Source organism: Pristis pectinata, chromosome 21, assembly GCF_009764475.1.
Source record: "Pristis pectinata isolate sPriPec2 chromosome 21, sPriPec2.1.pri, whole genome shotgun sequence".
NCBI lineage: Eukaryota > Metazoa > Chordata > Chondrichthyes > Rhinopristiformes > Pristidae > Pristis > Pristis pectinata.
Genome location: NC_067425.1, coordinates 19,944,150 through 19,957,823, shown reverse-complemented (window position 1 = coordinate 19,957,823; position 13,674 = coordinate 19,944,150). Strand labels below are relative to the sequence as shown.

The 13,674-nt window shown below is 36.5% G+C and overlaps 1 protein-coding gene across 2 annotated transcripts in view; it reads right to left on the bottom strand.

The window, feature by feature from the left end:
- Positions 1 to 13,674, bottom strand: part of usp32 (ubiquitin specific peptidase 32) — a 124,208-nt gene that overhangs the window by 42,244 nt on the left and 68,290 nt on the right. For both annotated transcript variants that reach the window (XM_052035776.1, XM_052035777.1), the window contains exons 6-10: positions 10,053 to 10,184; positions 7,005 to 7,112; positions 6,007 to 6,122; positions 4,095 to 4,157; positions 310 to 393 (exon numbers count right to left, since the gene is read on the bottom strand). In XM_052035776.1, the coding sequence (XP_051891736.1) occupies positions 310 to 393; positions 4,095 to 4,157; positions 6,007 to 6,122; positions 7,005 to 7,112; positions 10,053 to 10,184 (503 nt within the window). The remainder of the gene's footprint in view (positions 1 to 309; positions 394 to 4,094; positions 4,158 to 6,006; positions 6,123 to 7,004; positions 7,113 to 10,052; positions 10,185 to 13,674) is intronic.

Genomic DNA, 13,674 nt, shown 5'->3' with positions numbered 1-13,674 from the left:
GAGGACAATTTTTTCCACTCTCAATATTAGCTAGGAACAAAGCAACTACCTCAGTATAGGCCAGGGATCAAATCCGTAGTTTTAATGCTCTGATACAAAAAGAAAACTTAAATACACACCTGTTTAATTATTTTCTGTGGAGAGAGTTAAAATATGTTTAGGACTGAGCTTAATCGTTTGGTTCAGTACAACAACGGACAATATACTGATCATCTAATATAAATAGAACAAGATGAAAAAGCTATTCAAGCACACCTGAAAGATAAACAGGGCATTGATTATTGCATACTGGATAACATTAACACTAACCTGAAACAGGAGATTAAGAAATTCACTGGCCAGAGCACTTTTTACACCCCATATCTGATAATCTTCTAGCGTTAAGTGTCCCATCTGTCAATGGATTACAAAAAAAGATAATCATAGAATATGAGGTTCTAGAAATGTGTAGTCAAAAATGTAAATTCCCAGGTTTTGATTCTTAGCTTTTTCAAATTGATATTAGATATTTATTTATTAGTCACATGTACACTGGGACACAGTGAAATGCATCTTTGCTTGACTCAATGTGTTGGGGCAGATGCAGACAAATGGAGAAATATGGACAATATTAAGTCTCAACTTTTGCAATAAGCACATTTCATTCTTTAAAAGGAACTTATTTTGACAACTTTGGATTTTTGTACATTAATTACAAAAAAGTTTCAATTCTTATGTTACTGAAGGGGAAAAATAAGAAATGAAAATTAGGAAGAAATTTGTTACAATGCCATGGTGATGTCAGTTTTTATTACAATTTGCTATGATTTTTCTATGCATCCCTCTCAATCATCACCTGATTTTAACCCATGCCATTGTTACTCTAGATAGCACTATTCCAATGCACTCCTGACTTGTCCACCTTGCTCTTCAAAAGTTGAGGTCATTCTAAATTCTGCTATGTACCAAGTCCTGGTCACACATTACTCCATGCTTGGTGACCTAAACCGATTTCCTGTTAGCTTAAGCCTTGATTTAAAAATTCTCATACGTTTACAAATTCCTCCATAATTTAGCCTTCTGTTTCCCTGCAATATCCTCCATCCCTATCATCCTTCAAAATACCTGCATTCCTTCAATTCTGGCCTTAAAAATTCCTGAATGTAACCACTCTACCAATGGTAGATTTTCATTCAGCTGTCAAAACTACATTTTGGAATTCTCTCTAAAACTATGAAGGAAGCTTCCCTTTCCTCTAAAATGCTACTTAAAGTCTACCTCAATAATCAAACTGTTCATTATCTGTCCTTGTATCTCCCAATATGGCTTGGGATTAATATTTTGTTTGAATATGCTTCTGTGAAGTGCCTTTGAATTTTGTTATTAAGTTAATAATAACTGTTCCTGTTGTTGCATCTGACAGAAGGTCACTTCCATAGACACTGCCCGAGTTGCTGAATCTTCCCATAACTTTTATACAGATGGAATTTTCCTGCCAAGAAGGAAGCTCTGTGCATAGTACTTACAGAGCACAGCATCTACTGCCCCATTTAAATATTAGGAGAGCAGAAAAATTGCTGTCTTTACCCTCTCAGCTTTTACATCAACTACAAATTAAGTGATACAGAAGATTTAAGGGGCCAAATTTAAAACCTTATCAAATGTTACTCCTTGCATGGCATCCTTTACCATTAAGGGGCCACATGCCTGATTAGCTGTCACAACAGTGTTGAATGCTTAAAAACAAATCCAATTAAAATTTCATTCCTGAAAGAGAATGGAATTCATGGAATGTGGATGCAAATAAACTTAGTTAGGCCATTCATATCTATCCTTCATTTTGCACCATCTATAAAGAACTAACCAAAACCCTGTTAAAACTCATGATATCAGTGGCTCTTCTAAAATTTTAAGACATCTACATTGGGAGTATTTCAAAAACAGTTATGGTCTTTAGCATCACCAAAGTGCCAATGCAGGCTTTGATGTGATGATCAAATGGAATGGGTCTGATGTAACGACTACAATGATTGTTCATCTACCATTTATAGAGACCTGTACTGTCCATAATGATTGCAAATTGAAAATAAACCTACAGTGAGTGACGCTCAAGCTCAAGGTTTATTGATGAATCTTGCCATCTTATTTTGATAATTAATGGAGTGACTGTACGTGTAGCTAATTAAAAAATCATTCTGGATGAATTAGCAAATATGGTAGAACCCCAAGTGCAGAAATAAGGACTTTTGGTACAATGACAATACTTTCATTTCTCAATGGCCCAAGATTTACTACCTATACATATAAGAAAGAGTACAATAAAATTTAAAAGCAATGTTTTCTGAAAATAAAATCTGTTCCACAAACTGTTGTCTTTGCGTACGTTTTATTTTAGAAACTCTCTCTATTCTATTCATAGACATATAATAGACCATTCACCTTGCTGAGCATTGAAACATTTCACAAAACAAGCATAATACAATTTCTGCACGAAAACATTCACAGATATCTAATGCTGAAAAAGGGAAATCTGAACACAAAACCCAATACTATTTTAACTGAATGCTTCGCACCTACAAGTTTGGCTTTTAACAAGTCTTATATGGCTTATTTATTCATTGCAAAAATGTATTATTTATGAAAACAAATAATTTCACTGAGTAGCTTTCATATACCTGGCTTATTGAGTCTCTCATTGAATTGCACAAAGGTTGTGAAACTAAATCACATTATAACATGACTGCAACCATCAGATGCAGCAGCTGAGCCTTTCACATTTGCCATGTGACCATATTAAGACCTGCTATTATATTTTTTTAAAATGCAGATCCAAGCTTTCGTTGATTTAAGTAGTATAATGCCACTGATCATACAAATAATTCAATTTGTTCCAAATTCCTCCACTTGCCATCAGTTCATTCAACACATTGCTTAATATTTGAGGTGCTAAATCCAAGGGTATATTTTGCAGCTGATAAAATAGATGTTAAAATACAACATACCATTACTCAAAAGTTCATTATTACCTAAACTTCCTCAATGAGAATGAGAGAGTTTGGGTGACATAGCTGACCAATCCGCAGAAAATTAATTACCATCCCTCCTCTACCCTTTTGAATCCCCTCTTGATTGATTAGCCTGGCACAACTCTTGGGTATTCAGAGTACAGCAGTTAACAAAAGGGTTAGGTTCCAAAGTAATTTTTGTGAAAATTAGTATACAACCTTTAACATCCATGGAGGTTTCTAATGAAGAGTTTTCAATCTGAAACATTAACTCTGTTTCTCTTCCCAAAGATGCAGCCTGACCTGCTGCGTATTTCCAGCATTTTCTGTTTTTATTTTAGATTTCCAGCATGTGCAGTTTTTTTTGATTTCCATAAGAACTTCCTATGAGACTTTGCCATGGATAGTAAAAAAAAACTCCTCTTCTCATTTATGATGCAGTAAATCAAAAGCAAATAGAAGAACGCAGGTGCTCAAGAAAGTCCATCACCACCCCCCCCCCCCCCCCACTTTAAATAGTTTATTTCACAGACTCCTTCCCATTAAGCCAATTAAAAAGCCTCAAGTGTTACTGGGTTTTCATGGACCTCTGTTTGAAAGGCAGTGTTCAAATGTGTTTCCTATCCTTCAGTGTAGCAAATAAAACCTGTTAAGTAATGGATAAAATTAAATAAAACAATCTTTGCTACAAATAAGAGCAAAGTGAATGTTCATTAATTGGAGGAGACTTGAACTAAATTATTCCATATGAACCTTGAATTTGGGCAATAATTTTTAACTAAACAAATTTCAGTTGTGCTTGTTACATCTAAGTGTATGTATCAAATGATGTTTTGTAGAAATGTTATCTTTTTCATTAATGGCTTGCTGACGCTAATAAACATCTATACTTTAATTGGAATGCCATTATAAAGAAAATCCTACTGTAGTAAGGTATTTCTGTTTGGCTGTTTCAACTGTAGTGGGACATTGTTCACTGAGAGCAACCAGTAAACATGCAACTGGAGGATGATCTCAAAGATCACAATTGTTTACATCTTAACTCAATTGATAAAATAATATGCAATATTATCAATTCAATATAAAAATCTATGTTCTAAAAAGACCTACCTTGGTGGTATCATGTTTCTTTAAGATGTGATTTACAATGTCAGCTGTTCCCATATGAAGTTCCTGAAGAAAGTGGAACAAAAAATTAGTTAACACCGAGTTAGAAATAAAAAGCTTTAATATGTGTGCCGAGGGTGGGAATACAAAAATTGGGAAGTTATGCTACAGTTAAACAGTGCATAGGTGAAACCACACCTGGAGTATTGTGCACTTTTTGATCTCCTTAAAAGGAAGGACGTTAATGAGTTGGAAGCAGTCTAGTGAACGAAAAGAGAACCAGGGTCACTGTTTAAAAATAATGAGTCACCCACCGAAGGTACTGCTGAGCCGAAATATTTTATCTCAAAGGGTTGTAAGTGTTTGGAACTCTCTTCCTCAAAAGGGCAGAGTTTTTATTGAATACTTTTTAAGGCAGAGGAAGACAGACACCCGTTAAGCAAGGGCATGAAAGGTTACCACAAGTGGACAGAAATGCAGCGTTGAGGTTACAGCGAGATCAGCCAGGATCTTATTGAACAGTAAAGTAGGCTTGAGGGGCTGAATGGCCTACTCTCCTCGCAATCCATATGTTTGAGCCCACTTCACGTCGCTTAATATTGCAAAGAGGTGGTTTGCTACCATTAATATGAAATCATCTGGTAAAGACCCAGTTCTTTTCCACGGGGAAAGATGAAGAATTTTAAATAATTACTTCATTTTGGTTTTAACTTATGAAGCTCAATTGTCCCTTTGTATTTTTATGTCCCTACAGTTTACATAGTGCTTGTTTGATTCAATAAACAAGACGACGAGCAAAACTGGAGACTCAAACCATTACCAGCATGTCTGCCTCAAAAGTGGAATGAAGACAACAGGAATACTTTGTTTAATCACAGTACTAATTTGCACACTTGCTTCTCTTGTTATTATTGGAACTCAAGGAGTGGAACCTACATGCTGTTCAAAATTATGGGAAGAAATGCCCCTTAATTCACAGTGGACGTCATAAGCAGAATTCACATAATTGTAGGGGTTTTCCTTTTGAGAAAGATCCCCAACTTTGTTGCTTTTGAAATGAGAAGAGAAATAGTTGACTAAAATCATTCTATTTTCATTATCTTAAAACTTGAACCTGATTTCATAAGGCAATTTAAAAATCTTGACACAATGCTTTTCATGCCCTCTCAGCCAAAAAAAATTGATCTATGAAGAAGTTTTGAAAAGTAGCCTTGATTGTAATGTAGAAAAGATCATACCTTTGCTTTTTAGCAAATTTAGCCCTTCTAGATTAGATTGCTCCTGTAACAAGCTCAGCTGAGAAGGGAAGTCAACAATTACAATGAGAGACGGTAGGATCTAGGACAAATGTCATCACAGGTAGTGACAGTTCCCAGCAATGCTCAGGCTCACTGTGCCAGCCAGGGTGCAGCTTTTAGCTTCACATCTCAGTAATGAGCAGCAAAACAACTCACTCCAGTCTGCCCAATACCAACCCTCAAGACAATCTCTCCCACACAAGCTGTGGGCCATTCTCATCTTGTAACTCAGAAAGCAGTTGTTTGGTCCGTTGGGCCCATACCACCTCTCAGAGTGATCCCACAAATTCCATTCTCCCTCTACTCATTTCCCTCCTATTTAATTCAGCCAATATTTTCTCTTATTTAGATCAGCCAATTAACCTACCAGTACATCTTCAGAATATGGATGAGAATCATAAAATACACATGGTCATAGAGAATGTGAAAACTGTACAAAGACAGCTCCCAAGGTCAGGACTGAACCCAGGTCTCTGGGGCATTGGGGCAGCCACACCAGTGATGGATTCAAACCAGGTTCCCAATACAGCAGCACACAACCCAAGTTCATGTCTTTTTTTTATATAGTGCAGAGGGGTATATTTAAAGAAACAGTGCAAATCAATACCATTACTTACAGGAATACTGTCAGTGCGGTTATCTTTCCAGACTTCCAAAAGTGCAACTATCATTGCTTCCAATTCAGTGCGAGACAAAACTCCATCTCGGTCAGTGTCAAATACCTTGAAACAAACTAATGAAGCAAAGCACTATTCAGCTTATTTTAATAAAAACAAGAGAAAAACTGGAAATTATAAATAAAGATTTATGTTAAAATATCTTCAGTCTTTTAAATAAAAGAAAGATGAATGAAAATAGTACTGCAAGACTAATAGGTACAAAGAGGAAATACTGGTTATGAGGTTTCAGGATTGTACTTTTACCGAGTTCATCCAATGTCCTTTGTCTTTGCAGATATTATTGCTGTGTGTGTGTATATGTTATCATTTTCAGATCTTATTTTACAGAAAAATTACTACATTGTCTTCATAGAGTTCAAATCAAAACATTTCGGCCTATAAATCCTTGCTTGGGTTTTGTACTTGTACTGCAACCTACAATGGGCTAAAGAGATGCTAACCAATATCTTCTTCAGTATTATGTGATAAATCACATTAATTCTCTTCCAAAAGCATGAAATCCCTCCACAGTTACTTTACTTTCTAAAAGTCTCCATATTCGAAGCAGTTCCAAGCTAGAATAATGGGGTAGACTGGGATTCCACTTTGGAACCTTGTTAAAATCCAACACAGCTTTTGTCCTTTATCTACAATCCTACTGGTGGAAATTTGTATTTTCTACAATATATAACAATAGATGGGTTAATTCTGAAGTGACTGACAGTGCATCCTTTTTCTTATTGGATTCAAGCAACAGTGACCATTTAAACCTCTTTTTAAAATGTTCATAAATGTGATCTTTTATAAAGTGAAAATACAGTATGTTTTGATAAAACTGACAAGTCTGCCTAATACTGAACAAAACTGCTTTGCATCATTCCAAGAAGACAGGTCACTTAACACAGATGAATTTTCTTCAAGCCATTAAACAACAGACTAGTCTAGTAAAAACTTACATTTCTGCCGTTCAGCAAGAGGTCCTCTACAGCAAGCAGAAAGCCCACAAGAAATTTCTTTGAAGTCTATGTGATTGTCACGATTTTCATCAAAAGCACTGAATAAACCTGCAATGCAAATGGGCAATATAGATCTCAAAAGAACATTTGTTGCAATATCTTGCATAGATCACAGTCTCATTTTTCTTAGGTAGGCAAGCTATAATCAACATGTATCATCTGACCATCTATGGTACTTCACACATACAACTCACATTATTGATACTTCCATATCAAGTACAGACAGTCCCCGCGTAACGCAGATGTTACATTCCCAAGAACGGTCTGTAAGCAGATTTCTCCACAAGTCAGAAACATTTAGTTTCTATAGCTAACCGTATCGTTTCGCTCTACAAACACTTACTATAATTCTTTCATTTTACTGAATATTCGCCTTAATACTACCGATAATTAAACTGATGGGATGTATCCTGTATCCAGTCATTAATCAATGCCACAAAACATTGTTACTATTACTATCTTTAAAAGTCCTTAAACAATGCATGGGAGAATGTGTACAAGGTCAAATTTCCATAAGTCAGGTCATCCATAAATCAGGGAGCCCCTTTATCGAGTAAAACAAAACATTTATCTTTATGGTCTTGCGTCGGTTCCAGAGTTTAAGCTTTAGACCTTGTAGAATAATATTTGTTCTGAAGTGAGCAATCACAGCATGCCTGAGCAGCTGTGTCTATAGGGAGTGTTGTGACCAAACCATTTGATGACTAATTACAAAGGAGGAGCAACTCTATTTAGGTGATGAACATAGTGTAGCAGTTAGTGAAACACTATTACAGCACCAGCGACCCAGGTTCAATTCCGGCCACTGTCTGTAAGGAGTTTGTATGTTTACCCCGTGTCTACATGGGTTTCCTCTGGGTGCTCCAGTTTCCTCCCACATTCCAAACAGTTGTGGGCATGCTATGTTGGCACCAGAAGCTTGGCGACACTTGCAGGCTGCCCCAGACACTCTATGCAAAAGATGTATTTCACTGTATTTTGATGTAACTATAAGATATCTTATAACAACAATTCTGGCATTCTCACTACCTCTTTCCAAACAAAAATGAACATGTCTTTTCCTAGGAATCAAAGCAAGTACAAAATAATGTCTGCAGTCAAAATTAGTATACAATGTGAAAATCTTGTAGCACCTGCATTTTTAATAACATATTTAAGGTTATAAAATGCCTCCCAAGACATTTCAGAGGAACATCAAACAAAATTTGAAACCATTCTGCATAAGGAAATTTCAGTCTGATAACCAAAAAGAGGTGGATTTTAAAGAATGTCAGAGAATTTATGGGGGTGGGTTTTCCAATATCTTAAGGTCTAGGGAGATGGTGCTGAAGCACAAACAACTGAAGTGATGCAAAACCAGAATTAGGACCAACATTAGACAACTGTCAAACTGGAACAGATGACACAGATAGGGAAGGGCAGAGCCAAGGAGCTGTTTGGAAAAAGGGATGAGAATTTTAAAATCAAGTTCATGGGAGACTACCTAGTTGAGTTCAATGGTAATAAACACAAGGATAATGGGTTTAGCAAGTCAGCAAACGTACATAACATCACCAAAGCATCCACAGCAAAGTTATAGACATGGAAGTAAGTAGTTTATGCGAGATAATAGGTAGAATGGCAAATTCATAAATGCAGAAGTTCCTGAGGAAATGCTATGCAGTAAGCTTAAATCAGGCTTAAATTGTGGAAATAATGTAAATGACTAAATTATCATTGATACAGAAAATGAAAAGAACTTAGATTTTCACTCCCTTTCAGAGTGTATGCAAGAACCATGTGAAGCATCCTAAGTGGAAGATTGTTAACAACTAAAGCATCATTGCAACTGAGGTGATGAAAGCAGAGGACCAAAGGCAGAATAATGGGATTCTCTGAACAAAATGTTAAAATATTGGAATTGTGGGCTCTTCACTTATTTTCTGAGCAGAGATCTTGGCACCTACCTTCATCTGAGCAGAAATCAATTTACCCTAAGCCCCATACTCGCTGAGTGATCATTGCCATTTCATTAGTGTCTTTCTGTTTGAGGCTCCTAACCAAATGTCTGTTTGCTCTTTCAAAAGACTATGGCACTACCCAAAGATGACCAAAACTATTTGTTCTGTGTTCGGTAAAATCTTTATCTCTCAACCAACATCACTACAAATATACTAACAGATTTTCTTTATCTTATAGCCTTTGGGTCCTTACCATGCACCAACTGGCTTGTATGTTCCTCTACTTAAGAGGAACTAGGCTTTAAAAATACTTCATTTGTTGCAAAAGCTTTGAGCACAAGGCTATGAAAGTACCAAATAAATTCAAGCACCTTCTTCTTTCCTGGCAATATCAGAAGGGGCAAGCATACCATTTAAACCTCCACTCAACCTCTAACATGACCCTTCCTACAACCTACTGAAACAAACTAAGCTACCACCCATCCACTACTACAAACATAAACTCATTTTAATTTCCCACCTCAGGACAAATTTCAGTCCATCAGGATACAAATTTGTTCTCTATTCTTGCATAATTTCTTAGAATTCAGTATTTCTGCAGTCCAAAGAATAACTCTATCCTTTCCAGTGGGGATCAAATTCAACTCTCCCAGACCCTGAGATATGACTCACAGCACTCATCTTTTGTCCCAAATCACCACTGCATCATTCTGTGATCCAAAAGAGAAAACCTACCCAGCATCATGGGTTTCTTCATTCCCAAATTTCCTACACTCTTACCTCCAGCTATTCATTATTTCACCCTCTTGCCCCATCTCTCCCATCATTCTTCATCAAGTATGAGTAGTGATAATGAATGATAACCAGCCATTAATAATTCACTTATGTGAATAATGAATGAATAATCGATTACAACTGTAAACTCAAATGCATGCATATCTAAACATCACAGTATCCAAACTGACAACTAAACTGGATGCACCAATTCAGGTTGGAGATTTCAACTGTCGTTCATGTCTAATTTACATTTTCTCTCAGTTTCTATTACCTTCACTTAAAGATGGATGGATGGGTGGAGAAACTAAAGGAACAAATGTTTCCAAATCAAAACGTCCCGTTCTCGACTGAGCCTTAAGCAGCCAGTACCGTTTCTCAAGATCAATTATATCAGATTCTTCCACTGTGAATAGAAACAAATACATGAGCAGATAATAGATAAAGCAATATTCAGATCAAAGATCATCAACTCAAAATGTCAATTTTGATTTCCCTCTTGTGCAGCATTTGTTTTCCTTTTACAATTTTTTCAAACTGATTGATACAAAATTGTAGGTTATAAAACAGTCATCAAATACATGCTTAAAATGTCAGCAGCAAATTACAACCAATGAAGTACACCATAGTTTATGCAGATTTACTCAATTCATATGGCATTTCTTAAAATCATATGGTTATCAATGGCTAAAAGAACACTAAGTACTTTTGTACAATTTTGCTTAAAACTCATGAGAAATTAATCTTTATTGTGACTTTAATGTGAAAGAAATGTGCCTAGATGATTCAGAGAGGGGAAAAAATGGCTACCAGACCAATGGAAATGTTAAGCATGCAGATAGAAAAGGCAGGATTTTTTTGGATGACCTTTAGAAACTGGAGACAATTATAGGGGAGAGGGAGCATAGGTGTCGTACACAGGAGCAAATTACAGAGATACTGAACTCCATGACTATGAACAGATTAATACACAGGTAAGAGAGTTTGCAACACTGGGTAAGTGGAAGGCAATACACATCAAAAAGTATGTGGTGATGTGCAAAAATGCTCATACAACATGACAGGATACCACAGCAGATTTTTGGATTTGAATAATTTTATGGAGCATAGAGAATAGAGGGCTGCCTGGAATTGCATTGGAATCAAACACATGTGGAAGGGCAAAGATATGTATGAGAGCTTAGACAGTATAGATATGGCAGAGGTGGATGATTTTACAGGAACGGAAGCAAGTCATCTTCACAGCAGATGTGATCCAAAGTTAGTTTCAGCTTGGGAGTTTAAAATTTCAACCTTGCTTATAGTGCGGTTTATCCAGAAACGTGACTGAGGAAAGAAATAACATTTGGCAGTGGTTCACAAACAAGTTTGAAAACAGTTGCTTTCGCCTTCCCAAACATTTAGCTGAAAGAATAACAACTCATCCTTGATCAGATTTTATACTAGTTGTGTGAGGCTGATGGTGGAAAGATGGGTAATGCATACTTGGAAATGGATTTGATGTGTGCGGAAACAAATAAAGGAGGCAGAGGAGGGAATCATGGATTGAACGTTGGGGAACCCTCAGACAGAGAGAGGCCTGAAGATGAAAATAGGCAGGAGTCATGAAGACAATTGCACTGAAGTAGATAAAAGAAGAGAGACTTTACAGGAGGATGGATGGTTTGCCATGTTCACAGACAAACCAAAATCTGAAGACAGGCTAATAATACAGGATAATGCACAATAGTCAAAGACAATAGTCAAAATTACTTTGGCTAGAGCCATCTTGGTGCTGTTACAGTACCAAAAGCACAACTGGAAAGATTTATATAGGAATATCAAGCATGGATTTGAAAAGGTTACATTATCAAATTTTACTCAGGTTTCCAGCCACCAAAATCCCAGGACTCAAAACACAAACACAGCATTTGTGGTGCCAAAAGTAAGAAACTTCTAATCACTGCAAATGGCATAATGATTGCCAGGAACGCTGAATGAAAGCTTGAAATCACAGTAAGAAATCAAAAATGTAACAGTTTGAAGCTACAATAAGAAGCCCAACACCCTTACCACCACCATCCTGCTGGGTACTGTGGTCTGACAAAAAGAGACACACCCAACACAGCTGAGTCATTGATCAAAGAATGGTTTGAAAAAGACAGGTTGTGAAAGGGTGACAATAGACTGAAATAAATGGAAGTTGATGTTTAAAAGATACCCCAGCAACCAGCATGGTCTTAGGACCAAATTAGGTCATTTGAACACTTTGAAAGAACATTTGATGCCAATTTCTTTTGGACTCGAACTATCATGTAGATTGATGGATTTCAAAAAAATTTTGGCTTTGTTGACTTCAACACTACAATACACAAAACAAACACAGCAATATGAATTTACAACAAAATGAATTTGGCAATTAGTTCATAACTTTAAGATTATTATACTCTACACACATACTATAAATAATGGAGTAGTGATCCCCATGTTAGTATAATAAAACCTTAGTAATCAATTATGATGCTAATTATTTGATGGATTTTTGATGTATGCATTAACGCTCCAAAATATTAATTAAAAATTAACTATGCTCATAGGGTAAAATAAATCTTAAAATGCTTAGATTACATCTTGTGAAAGGCAACTTAATTCAGATTCATTAGTGCCTAAAAATTTTTGTGCAAGGTCACTAGTCAGTGCGGCAGTCAGACTTCACTGCAGTCAGACCTGCACTCTTAAAAAGACCTTCCTTCTCATGGCCTGAGAATAGTTTATTAAAGTTGACAAACAGGATGAAAACAGGTAGTCACTGTGTGGCTGAGGAATCAATGAAAGGAAAACTCAATAAACTTCTCCTTTACCATACTTTTAAACCTCTCTGGGGTCCACATTCATTTAGAATATATATATTTATTCACATCATGCAAGCAAAGAGAAAACAGACAGTTGAAGCCTACCAACTGATACTAGGATACATGTTGAAATGTTTTTGAAGTACTTGAAGCATGATGTGTCACTACGGATTGAGATTCGGTGTATTTTCTATATAGCTTAATGTAGTCACATGTGATGTTGCTGCCAGCTGAGAGAGGGTGACTGATCTGCCCGGGACAAGTGTAAAAGAGGGAGATGAGAAGAGGAAAGAGAAAGAAAATGCTGGAAGTGTTCACTACTTGCTGCAAATCTGAAGTAAAAGACAATACAGGAAATACTCAGCAGGTCAGGTGACAATTGAGAAAACAGAATAAGTTGAGTTAGTTTTTTTTAAAAATCATTTGGATCCTCTTGGTCTCCTCGCTATCAGACATTCCATTTGTGCTTTCCAGCCCTCCCTCTTCTCTGCAAATTATAAAGATGGTTATTATTTTCTCCTAGTTCTTATGATCTGAAATGTTAACTATTTCTCACTTCAAATACGTTACCTGAACTGCAGGGTATTTCCAGCATTTTTTGTTTCTGTTACAACAGAAACACAGTGGCTTTATAATTACGGTTCATGGAATAGAAATACGTCAGTCAGGTAGATTTTGGAATCCCAGCCTTTTTTCTCTCAATCATATATTGCCTTTAGAAGGGGACATGATATACAGCAAAGGAGAAAAAAGTGTGACAACCTGCTGCTGGATTTTCCATATTTCTTGAAAGTGGTCTGAAGATGACCTCAGAGACACGAGAGCGCAGATGCTGGAATCTGGAGCAAAAAACAATCTGCTGGAGGAGATGCAGGTCCTGATGTAGAGTTTCAACCCGAAACATCGAAAATTCCTTTCCTCTCACAGATGCTGCTCGACCTGCTTTGTTCCTCCAGCAGATTGTTTCTTGTTGAAGATAACCTCAGTATGATTCTCATTTCCTGCAAGACACTGCTTTTACTAATTTGACTAAGACAAAGTAATTGACTGATCTTGAATTGCCTC